Source organism: Plasmodium yoelii (assembly GCF_900002385.2).
Source record: "Plasmodium yoelii strain 17X genome assembly, chromosome: 9".
NCBI lineage: Eukaryota > Apicomplexa > Aconoidasida > Haemosporida > Plasmodiidae > Plasmodium > Plasmodium yoelii.
The window spans coordinates 1,692,278-1,706,482 of NC_036181.2; the positions used below are offsets into that span (position 1 = coordinate 1,692,278).

General features: G+C 20.3%; 4 protein-coding genes across 4 annotated transcripts; 2 read left to right on the forward strand and 2 right to left on the reverse strand.

The window, feature by feature from the left end:
• Nucleotides 1–965: 965 nt before the first annotated feature.
• Nucleotides 966–6,041, forward strand: PY17X_0942900 (conserved Plasmodium protein, unknown function; the record flags this gene model as incomplete). Its single annotated transcript, XM_022956097.1, has 3 exons — nt 966–1,630; nt 1,844–5,690; nt 5,934–6,041. 3 exons carry the CDS (start codon nt 966–968, stop codon nt 6,039–6,041), a joined length of 4,620 nt encoding a protein of 1,539 aa, XP_022812280.1.
• A 620-nt stretch (nt 6,042–6,661) lies between these two features.
• PY17X_0943000 (conserved Plasmodium protein, unknown function) lies at nt 6,662–7,090 on the reverse strand (the record flags this gene model as incomplete). Its single annotated transcript, XM_022956098.1, has 1 exon — nt 6,662–7,090. The coding sequence occupies one exon, from the start codon at nt 7,088–7,090 to the stop codon at nt 6,662–6,664; it is 429 nt and encodes a 142-aa protein (XP_022812281.1).
• An 835-nt stretch (nt 7,091–7,925) lies between these two features.
• PY17X_0943100 (exonuclease, putative) lies at nt 7,926–10,747 on the forward strand (the record flags this gene model as incomplete). Its single annotated transcript, XM_022956099.1, has 7 exons — nt 7,926–8,624; nt 8,859–9,790; nt 9,876–9,951; nt 10,105–10,184; nt 10,277–10,348; nt 10,493–10,600; nt 10,717–10,747. The coding sequence occupies 7 exons, from the start codon at nt 7,926–7,928 to the stop codon at nt 10,745–10,747; spliced, it is 1,998 nt and encodes a 665-aa protein (XP_022812282.1).
• A 179-nt stretch (nt 10,748–10,926) lies between these two features.
• Nucleotides 10,927–13,500, reverse strand: PY17X_0943200 (conserved Plasmodium protein, unknown function; the record flags this gene model as incomplete). Its single annotated transcript, XM_726278.2, has 3 exons — nt 10,927–10,981; nt 11,120–11,191; nt 11,750–13,500. The coding sequence occupies 3 exons, from the start codon at nt 13,498–13,500 to the stop codon at nt 10,927–10,929; spliced, it is 1,878 nt and encodes a 625-aa protein (XP_731371.2).
• Between the last annotated feature and the right edge of the window lie 705 nt (nt 13,501–14,205).

Here is a 14,205-nt window from a genome sequence, read left to right on the forward strand (position 1 = left end):
AAATATCCATTTTTTGAAAAAAATAATTTATATTTTATGGAATTACATACATATATATGTCATTTTTTCTCCTTTCTATAAATGTATCTATATTTAAAAAAAACAGATTTTTTTCATTTTTATATTATTTTTTTATTATTTTTTTATTATTTTTTTATTATTTTTTTATTATTTTTTTATTATTTTTTTTATTAATTTCTTTACAATGTTTAGTGAACAACTATGGAGTAATTATTTTTTCTCAGTTTATCTCGATTATACAAATATATACATAATATATAAAAATGTATATTAAATATATAGCATAATATATAGCATAATATATAGCATAATATATAATATACATATATAATATACATATATAAACATTTCAAATAACACAATATAACGTCATGTACCCATGTAGATACGAATGTATAATTGCATATATGTATTATATTTTTGATATATTTATTTATTTTTAATTAAGAACAAACTTATAAAAATATTTCATTTTTTTTCGTCAGTTTAGTGTTATCAGATTGGTTCGTGCTTGCCCTATGAGCTACTTCCATCTCCTTATATTTCCATCTTTATATTTTCCATCTTTATATTTTCCATCTTTATATTTTCCATCTCTTTATATTTCCCAATTTGTTAATTTCCCAGTTTGTTAATTCCCCAGTTTGTTAGCTTTGCCAAATTTGTCACTTTTTTGTCGTTTCGAGTATTTGGATTTTATAGCTATACTAGAAAAAGTTTGAATGAAGAAGAAAAAAAAGCAGAGAACAGAAAAAAGAAAACAGAAAAAAGAAAACAGAAAAAGTATAATTAGCAAAAATACATAACAGCATAAATATGACTAGCGAAATATAAAGATGAAATAAAATGTCTGTATAGTGAATGCATCCAACTGTGTATAGGTTTGTTCATGCTTTCTAAGTTTTGTACAGAATAATGGAAATAAATAAATAAAGCAACATAAAATGATAATTTTTCAGATTTTTTTTATTTTTTTTTTATTTATACTAAGTAATATAAAATGGATTTGTTCATTAAAATTTGAAAAAATAAAAAATAAACTATATTTACAAGAAAATAAAAATGGTTGCAATCAAAATTATTATATGAGAAAAATAAGTCCATTCTTTATTAATAATAATTATAAGAAAAATGTAAAATTAATAAACAGTTACATATTTGATAGGCTTAAAAATAATTATAGTAATTTCTCATTATACAAAAGACAAAAAAATAAAAAATCGATACATAATGGTATTTTCGTTTTAAAATTTTTTGACAAATCGAGAGAAAAAGAAATGATGTCTACTAAAGGTGTTGATAAAGATGTTGATAAAGATGTTGATAAAGATGTTGACAAAGATGTTGATAAAGATGTTGATAAAGAGGCTGACTTAAAAAATGATAAAAAAAAAGAAACTATTGAGAGTGTGAAAGATAATAAAAATGTATTTTCTGGAAAGAACAATGAAATGGTTCAAGGAAAGATATATATTAATTTAAACAAAAAAAATAAAACTTATAAATTAAATGGAACCAAATATACTAAAGGGAAAACAGATAATCTAAATGTTGTTGATATACAAAATATAAATATGAAAAAATTTTTAATAAACCAATACGAGAATAGGTAAAATGTTACACACCTTTATACATTTTTACATTTTTACATTTTTACATTTTTTCATTTTTACATTTTTACATTTTTATATTTTTACATTTTTACATTTTTACATTTTTACATATAATTTGGATAGCATATGTGTGTGAATATATCTGATTTGTCAGTTCGAAGTATTATTAACACTTGAGACTTTATATTTTATTTTTTTTTTCTTAACAGATCGCTAGCCTTACAAGACTATATTTATAAATCATGGAAAGAAAAAAACTTCTCAAATTTTTTTAATGCTATAAATAATAATGCATTTAATTATATGTGTATAGAACAATGGTTACATAAATTATCAATAAGCTTAAATAAAAACCATTTAAAAATAAAACTAACAAATGATAAGATAATAATAAGAAATAATAATATTTCAAATAAATCTGAAACATTAAATGAAATAAAAATTGAACATGATGTAATAAATAAATGTTTAAAAATATTAATAGATAATATAGATAAATTTTGTTCATATGAAATAACATCTATTTTATGGGCTATAACAATAATTTTATTAAAAGTAGTTAAAACTTCTAATAATTCTGAAAATGTTATTCATAGTGTTAAATATACAGATTCAATTATATTGATACTTAATAATTTTAAATTATTTTTTTCAAAAATTATTAAAAATTTAAATAAAATAAAAAATAATGTTTCAATAGATGAAGCATTATGGGCTATATGGAGTATTACAAAATTATTATATATTAATATAATTATTGAAAACCATTTGAATTATTACAAAAAAGAAAATAATGACAAATATATTGCAACTAATGATTCAAAAATTAGCACATTTAACAATGATGATAGTAAACATATTAATGTGATAGATAATGCAGATTTATTTTTAAACTTAAAAAATGAACAAAATGAGATAATAAAAATGAAAGAAAACATAGAGAGAGACAACACATCAAATAAAAAGAATCAAGAAACAAAAGACAAATATATAAATGAAAAAATGGTAATTTTTATGAACAAATTTAAACTAAATAAAAAAGATGTAATAAATATATTTGAGATATTTAATTATATTTATATAAAATTATGTAAAAATCTAAAATATTTAAAAGAAAAATATTATGTATATATACCATTCATAATATTTGAATCACAAACATTAATGTTAAATAGTGGTATATTATTATTAAACAAAATTATTCATATAATTTTAGAAAATAATATATTAACAAAATTATTTAATTTTGAGAATCTAAAAAATATATATTCTAAAAAAAATAATATAAATACATATAGCCAAAATAAAGACATCTTTCAAGTTAAAACATTAAGTAAAATGTATAAATTAATTAAATGTATTTCTAAAATATTCTATCCATTAAAAAATCAAAATATTATGAACATGAATTATCATAATAACTATAACATGTTAGATACTAAAATTTTAGGGAAATTTATTATAGTATGTAATGATGTATTAATGAAATATGTAGATTATTTTGTTTTTATAATAAATAATCAAAATGATATTCCTATAGATATGGAAAATACTGATAATACCAATATACTTTATACTGATAATAAAAAAATAGATAAAATACAAATAAGAGACGAAATAACAATGAAATATAAAAATGAACTTATATTTGTTTATAATTGTTTAAAAAGTTCCTTAGTTTCTTTAATTAAATTAGACCTAAAAAATAAATACTTGTATGAATGGTTAAATAAAAATATTAGCATATTTCAATTTAAAAAATTTTATTCTGAAAAAAAAAATGATAATGTAGAAAAATATTTAGAGAGCGAAGATTCCATACCTGATATTTCAGATAGAAATGATGACAATTATGAAAAGGATGACACTTATGAAAAGGATGACAATTTTGAGAGAATAAATAACAGTGCTGAATATAAAAATGATAATCAAAAGGATACCGAACAAGAAATGCACACACTTGATTCTCTCCAAACAGGAAAAGAATCTACCAAATCAGATGTATGTTTAGATGTACTGGCATTAAGTAAATTTACAAAATTATATAATTCAAATATGAAAAGAAAATTAATAGAAAATGTTAAAGATAGTATTGAAAAATCGATAAAACGGTTTGAGAATATTTATGGAAATGATTCTATTACAAATAATACAAAATATCCAAGCTATATAGCAACTAATGATATATATATAATAAATGCAAAAGGGATAGAAGAATTATATGATAAAGAAACACGAACTTTTTTTAAAAATAATAAAAATATAGAATTGCATAATGTAATTATGCCAAAACAATTATCAATATTTATAAATTATTTAGGAAGAAATTATTATTTAATTAATAAAAATAAATTAGAGAGAATATTTTTTATATCATTAAAATATATTAATATAACACGATTTAATTATTTTACTTCAAATGATATTATACATTTTTTACAAGGACTATTAAATTATATTAGTCTAAATAATAATTTAGAATTTATTTCTGAACATGTTAATAAAATGTTGGAAACATTATGTTATATTATTGAAGACTCATTCTTAAAATGGAAATCTTCAAATATTTGTCAATTAATTTATTTACTGGCACGATTTAAATATATACATAAAAATATATTTAATAAATTTGATGCTTTCCTAAATATTGTTAAATTTCCAACTTATGTATACAAAAAAGCAAATATAGGCTTTCTCCTGGATAAAGAAGATGATATCTCTTCTATTCGAAGTAACGATGTTAATATCGAGGAGGGATATAATAGTATACCCAATGAAAACGGGGAAAATAATAATGAAATTTTGGTAGAATATAATGAACTATTGAAAAATATTAACATCTCAATAAATGAAATTAAATATGAGAATTTAGGATCCGCAATGTGGGCTATGACTGCACTTAATAAAAATGTAGTCAAAAAAAAACATTATTTAAGATTTTTTTATTTATTTTCTATATATTTTTCTTTGCACATTAAATTGTACTTACAAAATGGGAACCTAAAAAGCGAAAATGCTACTTCAGATAATGTGAAAAAAATAAAAAGTGGTATAAAAAGTGGCATAAAAAATAGTACTAGCGAACATGATGAATATAATCAGGATTTAAATTTTTTGCAGAAAAATTCATCATATTTTAAAACTTCATTGGATACTATGACAATAAGTATATATGTAAACACATTTATAAAGAAGATAAAAATCGGGTTTCAATTTTTGTATGAAGCTATTCATAATTGTGTAGGTATTATCGATGTATTTACATTAAAGGAAATTTCCTATTTATTACATTCCTTGGCACATGTAAATAAAAAGTCGATAAAGGACACTATTTTTTTGTATGATAAAAGTGAAAATAATTCTGAACGTACAGGCGATTTGGAGCAAAATAAAAAATTTAATGACTTTTTAAATATAGCTAGCTCATTATATATTGTCGAAACTGAAAATTTGTTTGAAATAAAAGAAAAAAATTCACCCAAGTTGAAAAATTCTGAAGTAAATGATACGTCTACAATAGAAGGAAATGGTGTCAACGCAAGTTTAGAAAATTCTAATAATAATAATAATAATAATAATAATAATAATAATAATGTGGCTAAGGTAGTGGAAAATGACGTAGGACATATTTTAAGAAAAGATATTTTTTTAAATTTTAAAAATGAAAGAATAAGTTTGTCAAACGAGTTTTTAAATAAATTAATGGAAAAAATAATTTATTATACTTCATATATTCTTGATAAAAAAAAAAACTATTTTGATGAAACGAATGAAAATAATAAAATATATATAAGTAATGCTAATAAAAAATATAAGATCGAAATTATTGATATAATAAAATTAATATATAGCTTTTTTATTTTCTTAAATCAAAAAATACAAATAAACGAAACTAAAGATATTAATTTTGTTCAAGTAGAAAATATAATACATCAATACAATTTAATTGTTAAAAAAATACTTACTTCTTTTAATTATATTTATTTAATAATTGATACATATTCCCTGATAAGCAATATATATATTCTCGATGATTTTACCCGAGGAATAATAAAGGTGAGCTCTTCACAAAAAAAAATAAAAAAAAAAAAAAAAAAAAAACAGTTTTATTCTGAAATTTTCAAGAGGTTTTAAAATTTATTTTTATATAATGTGTATAATTCTCTAGACCGGATTATAAGCATACATACACAATTTTGTTTATATAAATATATTTATATAAAAATTTATGCTTGTAGATATTTATGAATAATTTGCTATATCTATGTTTCCCTTGTTTTCTTTACATTTTTTTTGCAGGAGTTTGTCCAAATATGTATAAAAAAAATTGAGGAGGAAAAAATGTTCGATGTTGAAAAAAAAAAAATACTTCTAAGCATACAAAATTTAAAGGATACGAATAATTAAATTGGCAAGTCTGCTATTATTCCAGTCCTTTATATTCTTTAACATTTTTTCTTTTCATTTTTGAAATGACATTATTTATTACTTGGCAAGGATAATTAATATCGTGTACATGTAGAAAATTGTATGCGTATAAATATGAGAATATTTTTAAAAATATGTTTTTATCCGCATTTGTTATATCATTATTTTTCTTAGTTTTACAACAATTTATTACTTAATATTGTTGGTTATGTTGCTATTTATTTTGTGTTATTATTTATTTTGTGTTATTATTTATTTTATGTTACTATTTATTTTATGTTACTATTTATTTTATGTTACTATTTATTTTATGTTACTATTTATTTTATGTCATTTTTTTTGTTCGATATTTCTCCTTAATGGGGCATGTTTTTGTTATTTTCCTTTTTCTATTTTTATTAATAACTAATAATTACAATAAATAATATTCGTTTGAAATTTAACAATTTTTTTGAGATTATATTATAGGATAAAAAAGGAAAAAAAAATGTAATTATATTATGGTTATATTATGTGCATACATATAAAAAATAATTTTTTTTATTAATTTGTCTTATTTATGTTCATATAATATTGAGTATATATCAAAAGGTTGATCATCATTTCATATACCACATATTATCTTTGTTACATTTTGTGCATTTAATTCCTCCATTGTTAAGAAAATCAAGCATATTATAAACATTATCTTTTTTTAGAAAATCGTTTCTTTGTTTATTTACACCACATAATCCATTACTATAAATTTGTCGATATAAATTATCATAGAGTTTTAAATTTTCTGTCTCAAGTGTGTCATTATTTCCTTTATTATTTCCTTTATTATTATTATTATTGTTATTATTATTATTATTATTAGTAGTAGTAGTAGTAGTAGCCTTTTTGTTTAGCTCATTTTTATTATAGTATATTTTGTTATATTGTGGGTATATCTTTTTAAATATTAATTCACATGCCTCATTATAAAAAATATAGTTATTACATTTTCTGCAGAAATATTTGCATAAATTTTTTCCCGCTGATTTCATTTGATGATATGATACAAAAAGAGACTTGTTTTATTTTTGTTGGGAAGAAGAAAAAAAATAAGAAAAAAAAATAAGAAATAAGAAAATAAGAAAATTTTTTTTTTTAATATCATTTAATTATTCTACATTATTAAGTGTAAAACAAATAAAATAATCTAATAACAATTTCACAGAAAAGAAATATTGATAATACTCTTATTGAAAATCACGTTAAAAAAAAAAAGAAACACACAATATAAGATTATTTAATATGCTTTCTATATTATCTCATTAAAGCCTTTATATAAAATTTTTTTTCATGTATAATTATTATAGTATTATGCATTATATTTCGAATTTTCATTTATTTTATCATATTTTCTCAATTTTTTTAGTGTGCGTTTTTTTTTTTTTTTTTTTTTTTTGAAAAATAATGTGAATTAGCAACTTATTTTATATGGTCCTTAAACATGTATTAACTTGATATAAATTTTAGTCTCTTTGTTCTAATTATAAAATATATATAATAAATTATGTTTATATTTTCCCCAAAATTTGAGAATTGTATATGAAAAGGAAACTGGTCGAAAATATTCTATTTGACCATACAAATGATCATGATGTTATTTCAAACATATTTAGAGATTGATTTAAAAAAAATAAATTTCATTTTTTAATTTAAATAATCAATCAAATGGAAAAAGAGATTAAGAAATTTATTTTGATGGTTTAATTTTGTACATTTTATTATTATTATTTTATTTTTTTTTTTTTTTATAATTTTTTGGAATAGCTAGTTGTTTAAAAATGTGTGAATTAAAAAAGGTAATAACACGTTAAAGTATGAACAGAAAGAATGATCTTATTTATAGGACTTATAATATGGCTAATTAATGAAATGATATATTCAGTATGTGGGATAAAAAACATGTATTATATTAAGCCTATTACTGGGAATATGGATATATTAAATATAAAAAAGAGCAAATTTCCAAATAGAAAAGAAAAAAATAAAGAATATAATAAATTATATGGAATACCAAGAATGTATAAATGGCTAACTTCTTATTATCCAACTGTTAGAGAAGAATTAATTAATGAAGGAGAGAAAAAAAAAGTTGATATTTTTTATATTGATATGAATGGTGTTATTCATCATTGTACCCATGCTAATAAAGATGCATTACCTATACATGATGAACATGAATTATTTTCTAATATTTTACATTATTTAAAAAATTTATTTTATTTGATAAAACCCCAAAAATTAGTGTATATTGGTGTTGATGGTGTTTCACCAAAAGCTAAAATGAATCAACAACGAAAAAGAAGGTTTTTAAGTTTATTTAAAATTAATGATAATTCAAAAACTACAAATTTATTTAATCCCAATTGTATAACTACTGGGACAGATTTTATGTATAAGATAAATTTATCCCTAAATAAATGGTTCAAAATTTTAAAAAAAAAAAAAGTCTTTAATTTTGATATTATATATTCTGGTTCTGATGTACCAGGCGAAGGGGAACATAAAATTTTGAAGTTTATTAGAGAGGTACTTTATAAGAAATTGTAAAAATATGTATGCTCACATGTGTGTTATATTTTAGCACATTTTTTTTTCCATCTTTTTCCATCTTTTTCTCATTTTTTTTTCCATCTTTTTCCATCTTTTTCTCATTTTTTTTTCCATCTTTTTCCATTTTTTTTCCATTTTTTTCCATTTTTTTCTCATTTTTTTCTCATTTTTTTCTCATTTTTTTCCATTTTTTTCACCATGCTAATGTAGAAATGCAAGAACGACAGCAGCTTCAAAAACTGGAACCATTGCATCTATGGATTGGATGCAGATTTAATTATGTTATCTTTGGTTACCCATTTAAATAACATTTTTATTTTGAGAGACAAATTTAAGCTAACTAATGATTCTATACATAACAATGTGGTAGATAATATTGAAAAGATGCAGTCTGAATTTAATGTTAATAGTGAGTCAGATTCAGGTGAAGTTGATAGTAGTGAAAGAGAGGTTACAATAAACAGCGAATCAAAAAATATCACAATAAACAGCGAATCAAAAGAAATAGATAAATCTGAGGAAAATAAAAATATGGCAAATAATGAATCACTAAATAACTGTTTTAATAAAACACATAAATACACACATGATTATTATTTACATTATGATGAATTAAATAGTTATGATTTTGAAATATTAGATATATATAAACTTAGAAGTTCAATAAAGACACAAATAGCTACATATATAAATAAATTAAAAAAAGAAAAAAATATAATTTTTAGTATAAATAGAGTAGTAGATGATATTGTATTTTTATCGTTTCTTGTTGGTAATGACTTTTTACCACATATACCAAATATAGATATAAATGAGGGTTCTATGAATGAAATTTTTAATTCTTATATTTTTTATATCTATAAATATTCTAATTATATAACATACAAAGATAAAGTACATATAGAGCGATTAAAAATAGTTTTAAAAATATTAAGTGGCCAAGAGTTTCAATATTTTAAAAAAAGAGGAATTAATGAAAATATTCCAGAATTTACTGATGAGAAAAAATATAAATCTTATTATTATTTTCATAAATTTGGGGTTAGTGATTCTAAGGAAATACAACAAATTGTAAAAAAATACATCGAGGGTTTATTCTGGAATTTACATTATTATCATTTTGGATGTGCAAGTTGGCATTGGTAAGGAAAAAGAAAAAAAATTTAAACAAACTATATGTTATTTTTTATTTCTATCACTATTTTTACTTTTATTTTGCTTATAAAGGGAATACCCATATCACTATGCCCCACTATGTAGCGATTTGTTAAGTTTTGAAAAATCAGACTTTTTTTTTGAAAAGGTAACAATGATTCATAAAATGGTCCCGTTAAACCGGTGTATGCACATATTTTTTCATTTTTCCTCATTTTTTTCAATTTTTTCAATTTTTTCCATTTTTTCCATTTTTTTCTCATTTTTTTTTCCATTTTTTTTCATTTTTCCCACTTTTTAGGGGAAACCATATTCAGCATACACACATCTAATTAGTGTACTTCCACAAAAGGACAAAAACCTCCTTCCAGATCCATATAAGTAAGTCAAAAATCGAGTGAACAAAGATATAATAATGCACTATTTATATGAATATTTTCATTTTATTCTTATTCCTTTTTGGTCTTTTTCAGAAATGTTTATGCAGAAGATGAAGTCAAATCTTTTTTTCCAGATAATGTTAAAATCGACCCAAATGGAAAAAAGTAATTAATTAAAAACAATTAAATGGATATCTTTGAATAGAAAAATGATGATCTTTATATTTTTTTTTTAATATGATCGGAATTATATATATGATAAGATAAATTTTTAATTTTTTTTACTTTTGTTAATTTTAATATTTGCAGAGAGACTTGGGAATATATAGTTCATTTGCCATTCATAAATTGCAATATGATAAATAAAATTATTAGTGAAAAAAGCAAAAAAATATCGAGGCTTAAATATAAGTTAAGGTATACAAATATATAGTATACAATTGTTTAAATAGCAAAAGAATTCCCTTTTTATATAGAAAAATTTAAATAATTTTACATACCAATTATGATATTTTTTTCTTTTTGTATTTTAGAGAATTAAATGGTCGAGAGCACCGATACTAGGAATACAAAAAATGTGACAGAATTTTTAATAAAATGAAAAGGTGGTTTATTTTATTTAAAAAATTTAAAAAAATATAAATGTTGCAAATAAAAAAATGGGATATAATGTTTATATAGTTAAAATAATATAACATAAAAATTATCCAATCAAATAAAGAAAATGCAAATAATTTGTCGAGCTATTTTTTTTCCAACGACAATAGCATTTTGGAGTAAGGGCTCGCAGGAATATTTCTACAAAAAATAAAATAAAATAAAATAAAAAGGAAAAATAAAAAATAAAAAATGAAAAACCATGAATAATTATTAGTAGACAGACAAACTAGTGTATATATTGTGCATAAAAATTGACATGCCTTTTTTTTAACTTACATTTTTTCGACTTGATTTATTTCGCTTGAAGTAATCATAACATCCTTTTTTGGTGATATTGATATGTCGTCCCTAAAAAAAAATACATGTATGTATGTATATATATATATTTATTTATTTTCATACTATGCATGCACATATGTATGTTGTGTGCATTTTTTTTATTCTTTATTTTGTGTTTATTTTCCCTTCTCTTTTTTTATGTTAAATTTGTGTTTGATAAATGTTACTATTAAACAAAGCCCACAAAAAGTACATACATAATTATATATGTATGTTCGAATGTAAGCTCTTTAATAATTTTTCACTATTTTGAAATAAAATTTTTAATGTGGTAAAGCATTTATTTGGAAGTAAACAAAACAAAATAGGAGACCATAGATAGCTTAGTTAATTAGTAGATAATTAAATTCCCAATGAAGATATTAAATATTTTTTATCGTAGAAAGGCCTCAGTAATAATAGCTAGCCAGCTAGCCAATTTTACCACATGTGTATATTTTTTTTTAATAGCTCACATATACACACAACTTGAATAGTGAATTTATATATTGAACAAAAATATGAAAGAGTATATATTATCTATATGTATATGTATATGTATGGGTAGTATATGAAGAGGTGTCTTACTTGTATGATGAGAATCCAAAAGCATTTGGGGAGAGATAATTAAAATTAATGTTAATTTTATTTTTGAAATGTCTAGTAATATATTCGAGTAAATAATTAAGGAATGTAAATTTCTTTGAAAATATTAATGAATTAAAATAATAATCACGAACATATAAACCTTTAGAAATATAATAATTAACAATATCACTTGTTGTTTCATTTAATAATTGTAAAAGCTTAAGTTTGTTATATTTGTATATACAATTAGCTTTATTTTCAAAATTATTAGCATTATTTTCAAAATTATTAGCTTTATTTTTAAAATAGTGTAAAAATGTTATTTTAGAATTGTAGTATTCAAATAAATTATCAATTAAATCAATTTCTCTTTTTAAATCATATATTATATTGGAAGTTATTTTAATTTTTTTAATATTTTCTTTATAAATTTGATATAAATAATTTTTAATTTGTTCTAAATTATATTCATATCTTTCTAATAAATCAGTTAAAATTATTCCAAGTAAATAATAATATTGTTTTTTTTTAAGTTGAGTAAAATTAGTTGAATTATTTATGAGATTTTTATTTATTTGAAATGTTTCAAACATGTTTAATAACTCTTCAATTTTATCCATATATTTTTTAATGTCTAATTTTTCAATATTTTTGAGTGATGAAATATCTAATTTAAGATTATTAGATATTTTTAAATATTCTTGTAATATATCATGTTTTAAATTTGAAAAAAAATTATAAAAAAAATAGTTTTTTTTTGATATATTTCTAAGTACATTAGGATTATAAGTTTTAAAAAAATGGTTATCTTCTTTTAAATTTTTAATATCAATAAGACTACTATTTTTTTTATCACGTTTTATTATATGTACAATTTCTGGGGTTATACTTTTTTCTATTTTGTCTATATCAATTATATTATTATTTTGAAAAAAAAAAAAATCTTTAATATATATTTCATATTTTTCTTTCCAATGATTTTTTAAAAACATTCTAAATATTTTCATAATTTCAATTTTTTCCTCATTACCATTTTTATTATCATAATTGTGTATTAAAAATATGACATTATAATTATTATTTTTTGGCTGTTTATTTAAAATAAATATTGTATCTATGGAATTTACAAAATTATTAAATGATTTAATATCAAATATATGTTCATTTAATATATCATTATAATTTATTGGAACTATTAAAAAGTCGGAATCGTTTATATATGATGTTATTTTTTTTATTTCGTTTTTTACATTTATTAAATTATTTTCCAGATATTCAAATGCGGTTTGTTTATTAGATTGGTTAATCTGGCTAGTTGTATATTCAGTATTTTTTGTCTGATTTTCATCATTTTTTTCAACAGTTTTATTATTTATATTTTCTTTTTCATTATCCATGGGTGTATTGGTTTTGCCTTCGTTTTTGCCTTCGTTTTTGGCTTGGCCATTTTGATCTTTTTCATATTTTTGCAAAATTAAAGGCAAAAAATATACCCTCGATTTTTTATTATCCTTTTCATATATATTTATTCCATCTTTGGCTGTTTGGATATATTTATTTTTATTTTTTATATCAACATCTTTGCTTATTACACTATATATATTAAACAGGTTTTTGAAATTATGCTTAGAGTTGGATAGAGTTCCTATTCTCTTACAATTTATTTTTTCATTACTTAAAAAAATATATAAAATAATGACTATTAGCTTTAAAATTATTGCTTCTACATTTTTAATATTGAACCATTTCATTTTGTCATATTATCAAACACTAAAGTGAAAAAAGAAGGAAAATAAAAATACACAAAAATTTTACATATTTATAAAATTCAAATTAAATAAAAAAAAAAAAATACATAAATATTATGTCATCTTGGAATATAAAATAGGTTAAATAAAATGAGTTTTCATATGAAAATTAAAAAAAAAAATAATAGAATATTATTTAAAAAGGAAAAATTTTAATTTAAAAAAAAAAAAAACAATAAGTCAATTATAACTATATATGCCAACTATGATAAACAAAATACGTGGAATATTTATCAGGTATCAACATTAATTTATTTATGTTAAACATTTTTTATAATATATCTTTAGCGTGTTAACTATTTTGGAGCATACTAGCTTTTGCAACAGTGGAATAAAAAAATAAAAGTGAAATAAGAAAAAATATAAGTGAAATAAGAAAAAATATAAGTGAAATAAGAAAAAATAAAAGTAAAATAAGCAAAAAATAAAAGTAAAATAAGCAAAAAATAAAAGTAAAATAAATCAATGCTTATGATAATTTTCTAAGTTTGGAACAAATTAACAACGAAAAGAGTTGGATGCTCAAAATTGTCAAAGTGAATACGGTGTGGCAAAAAAAAAAAAAAAATAATAATAATATATATGTAGAAAAATATATGTAGAAATATATGTATAAATATATGTATAAATATATGTATAAATATATGT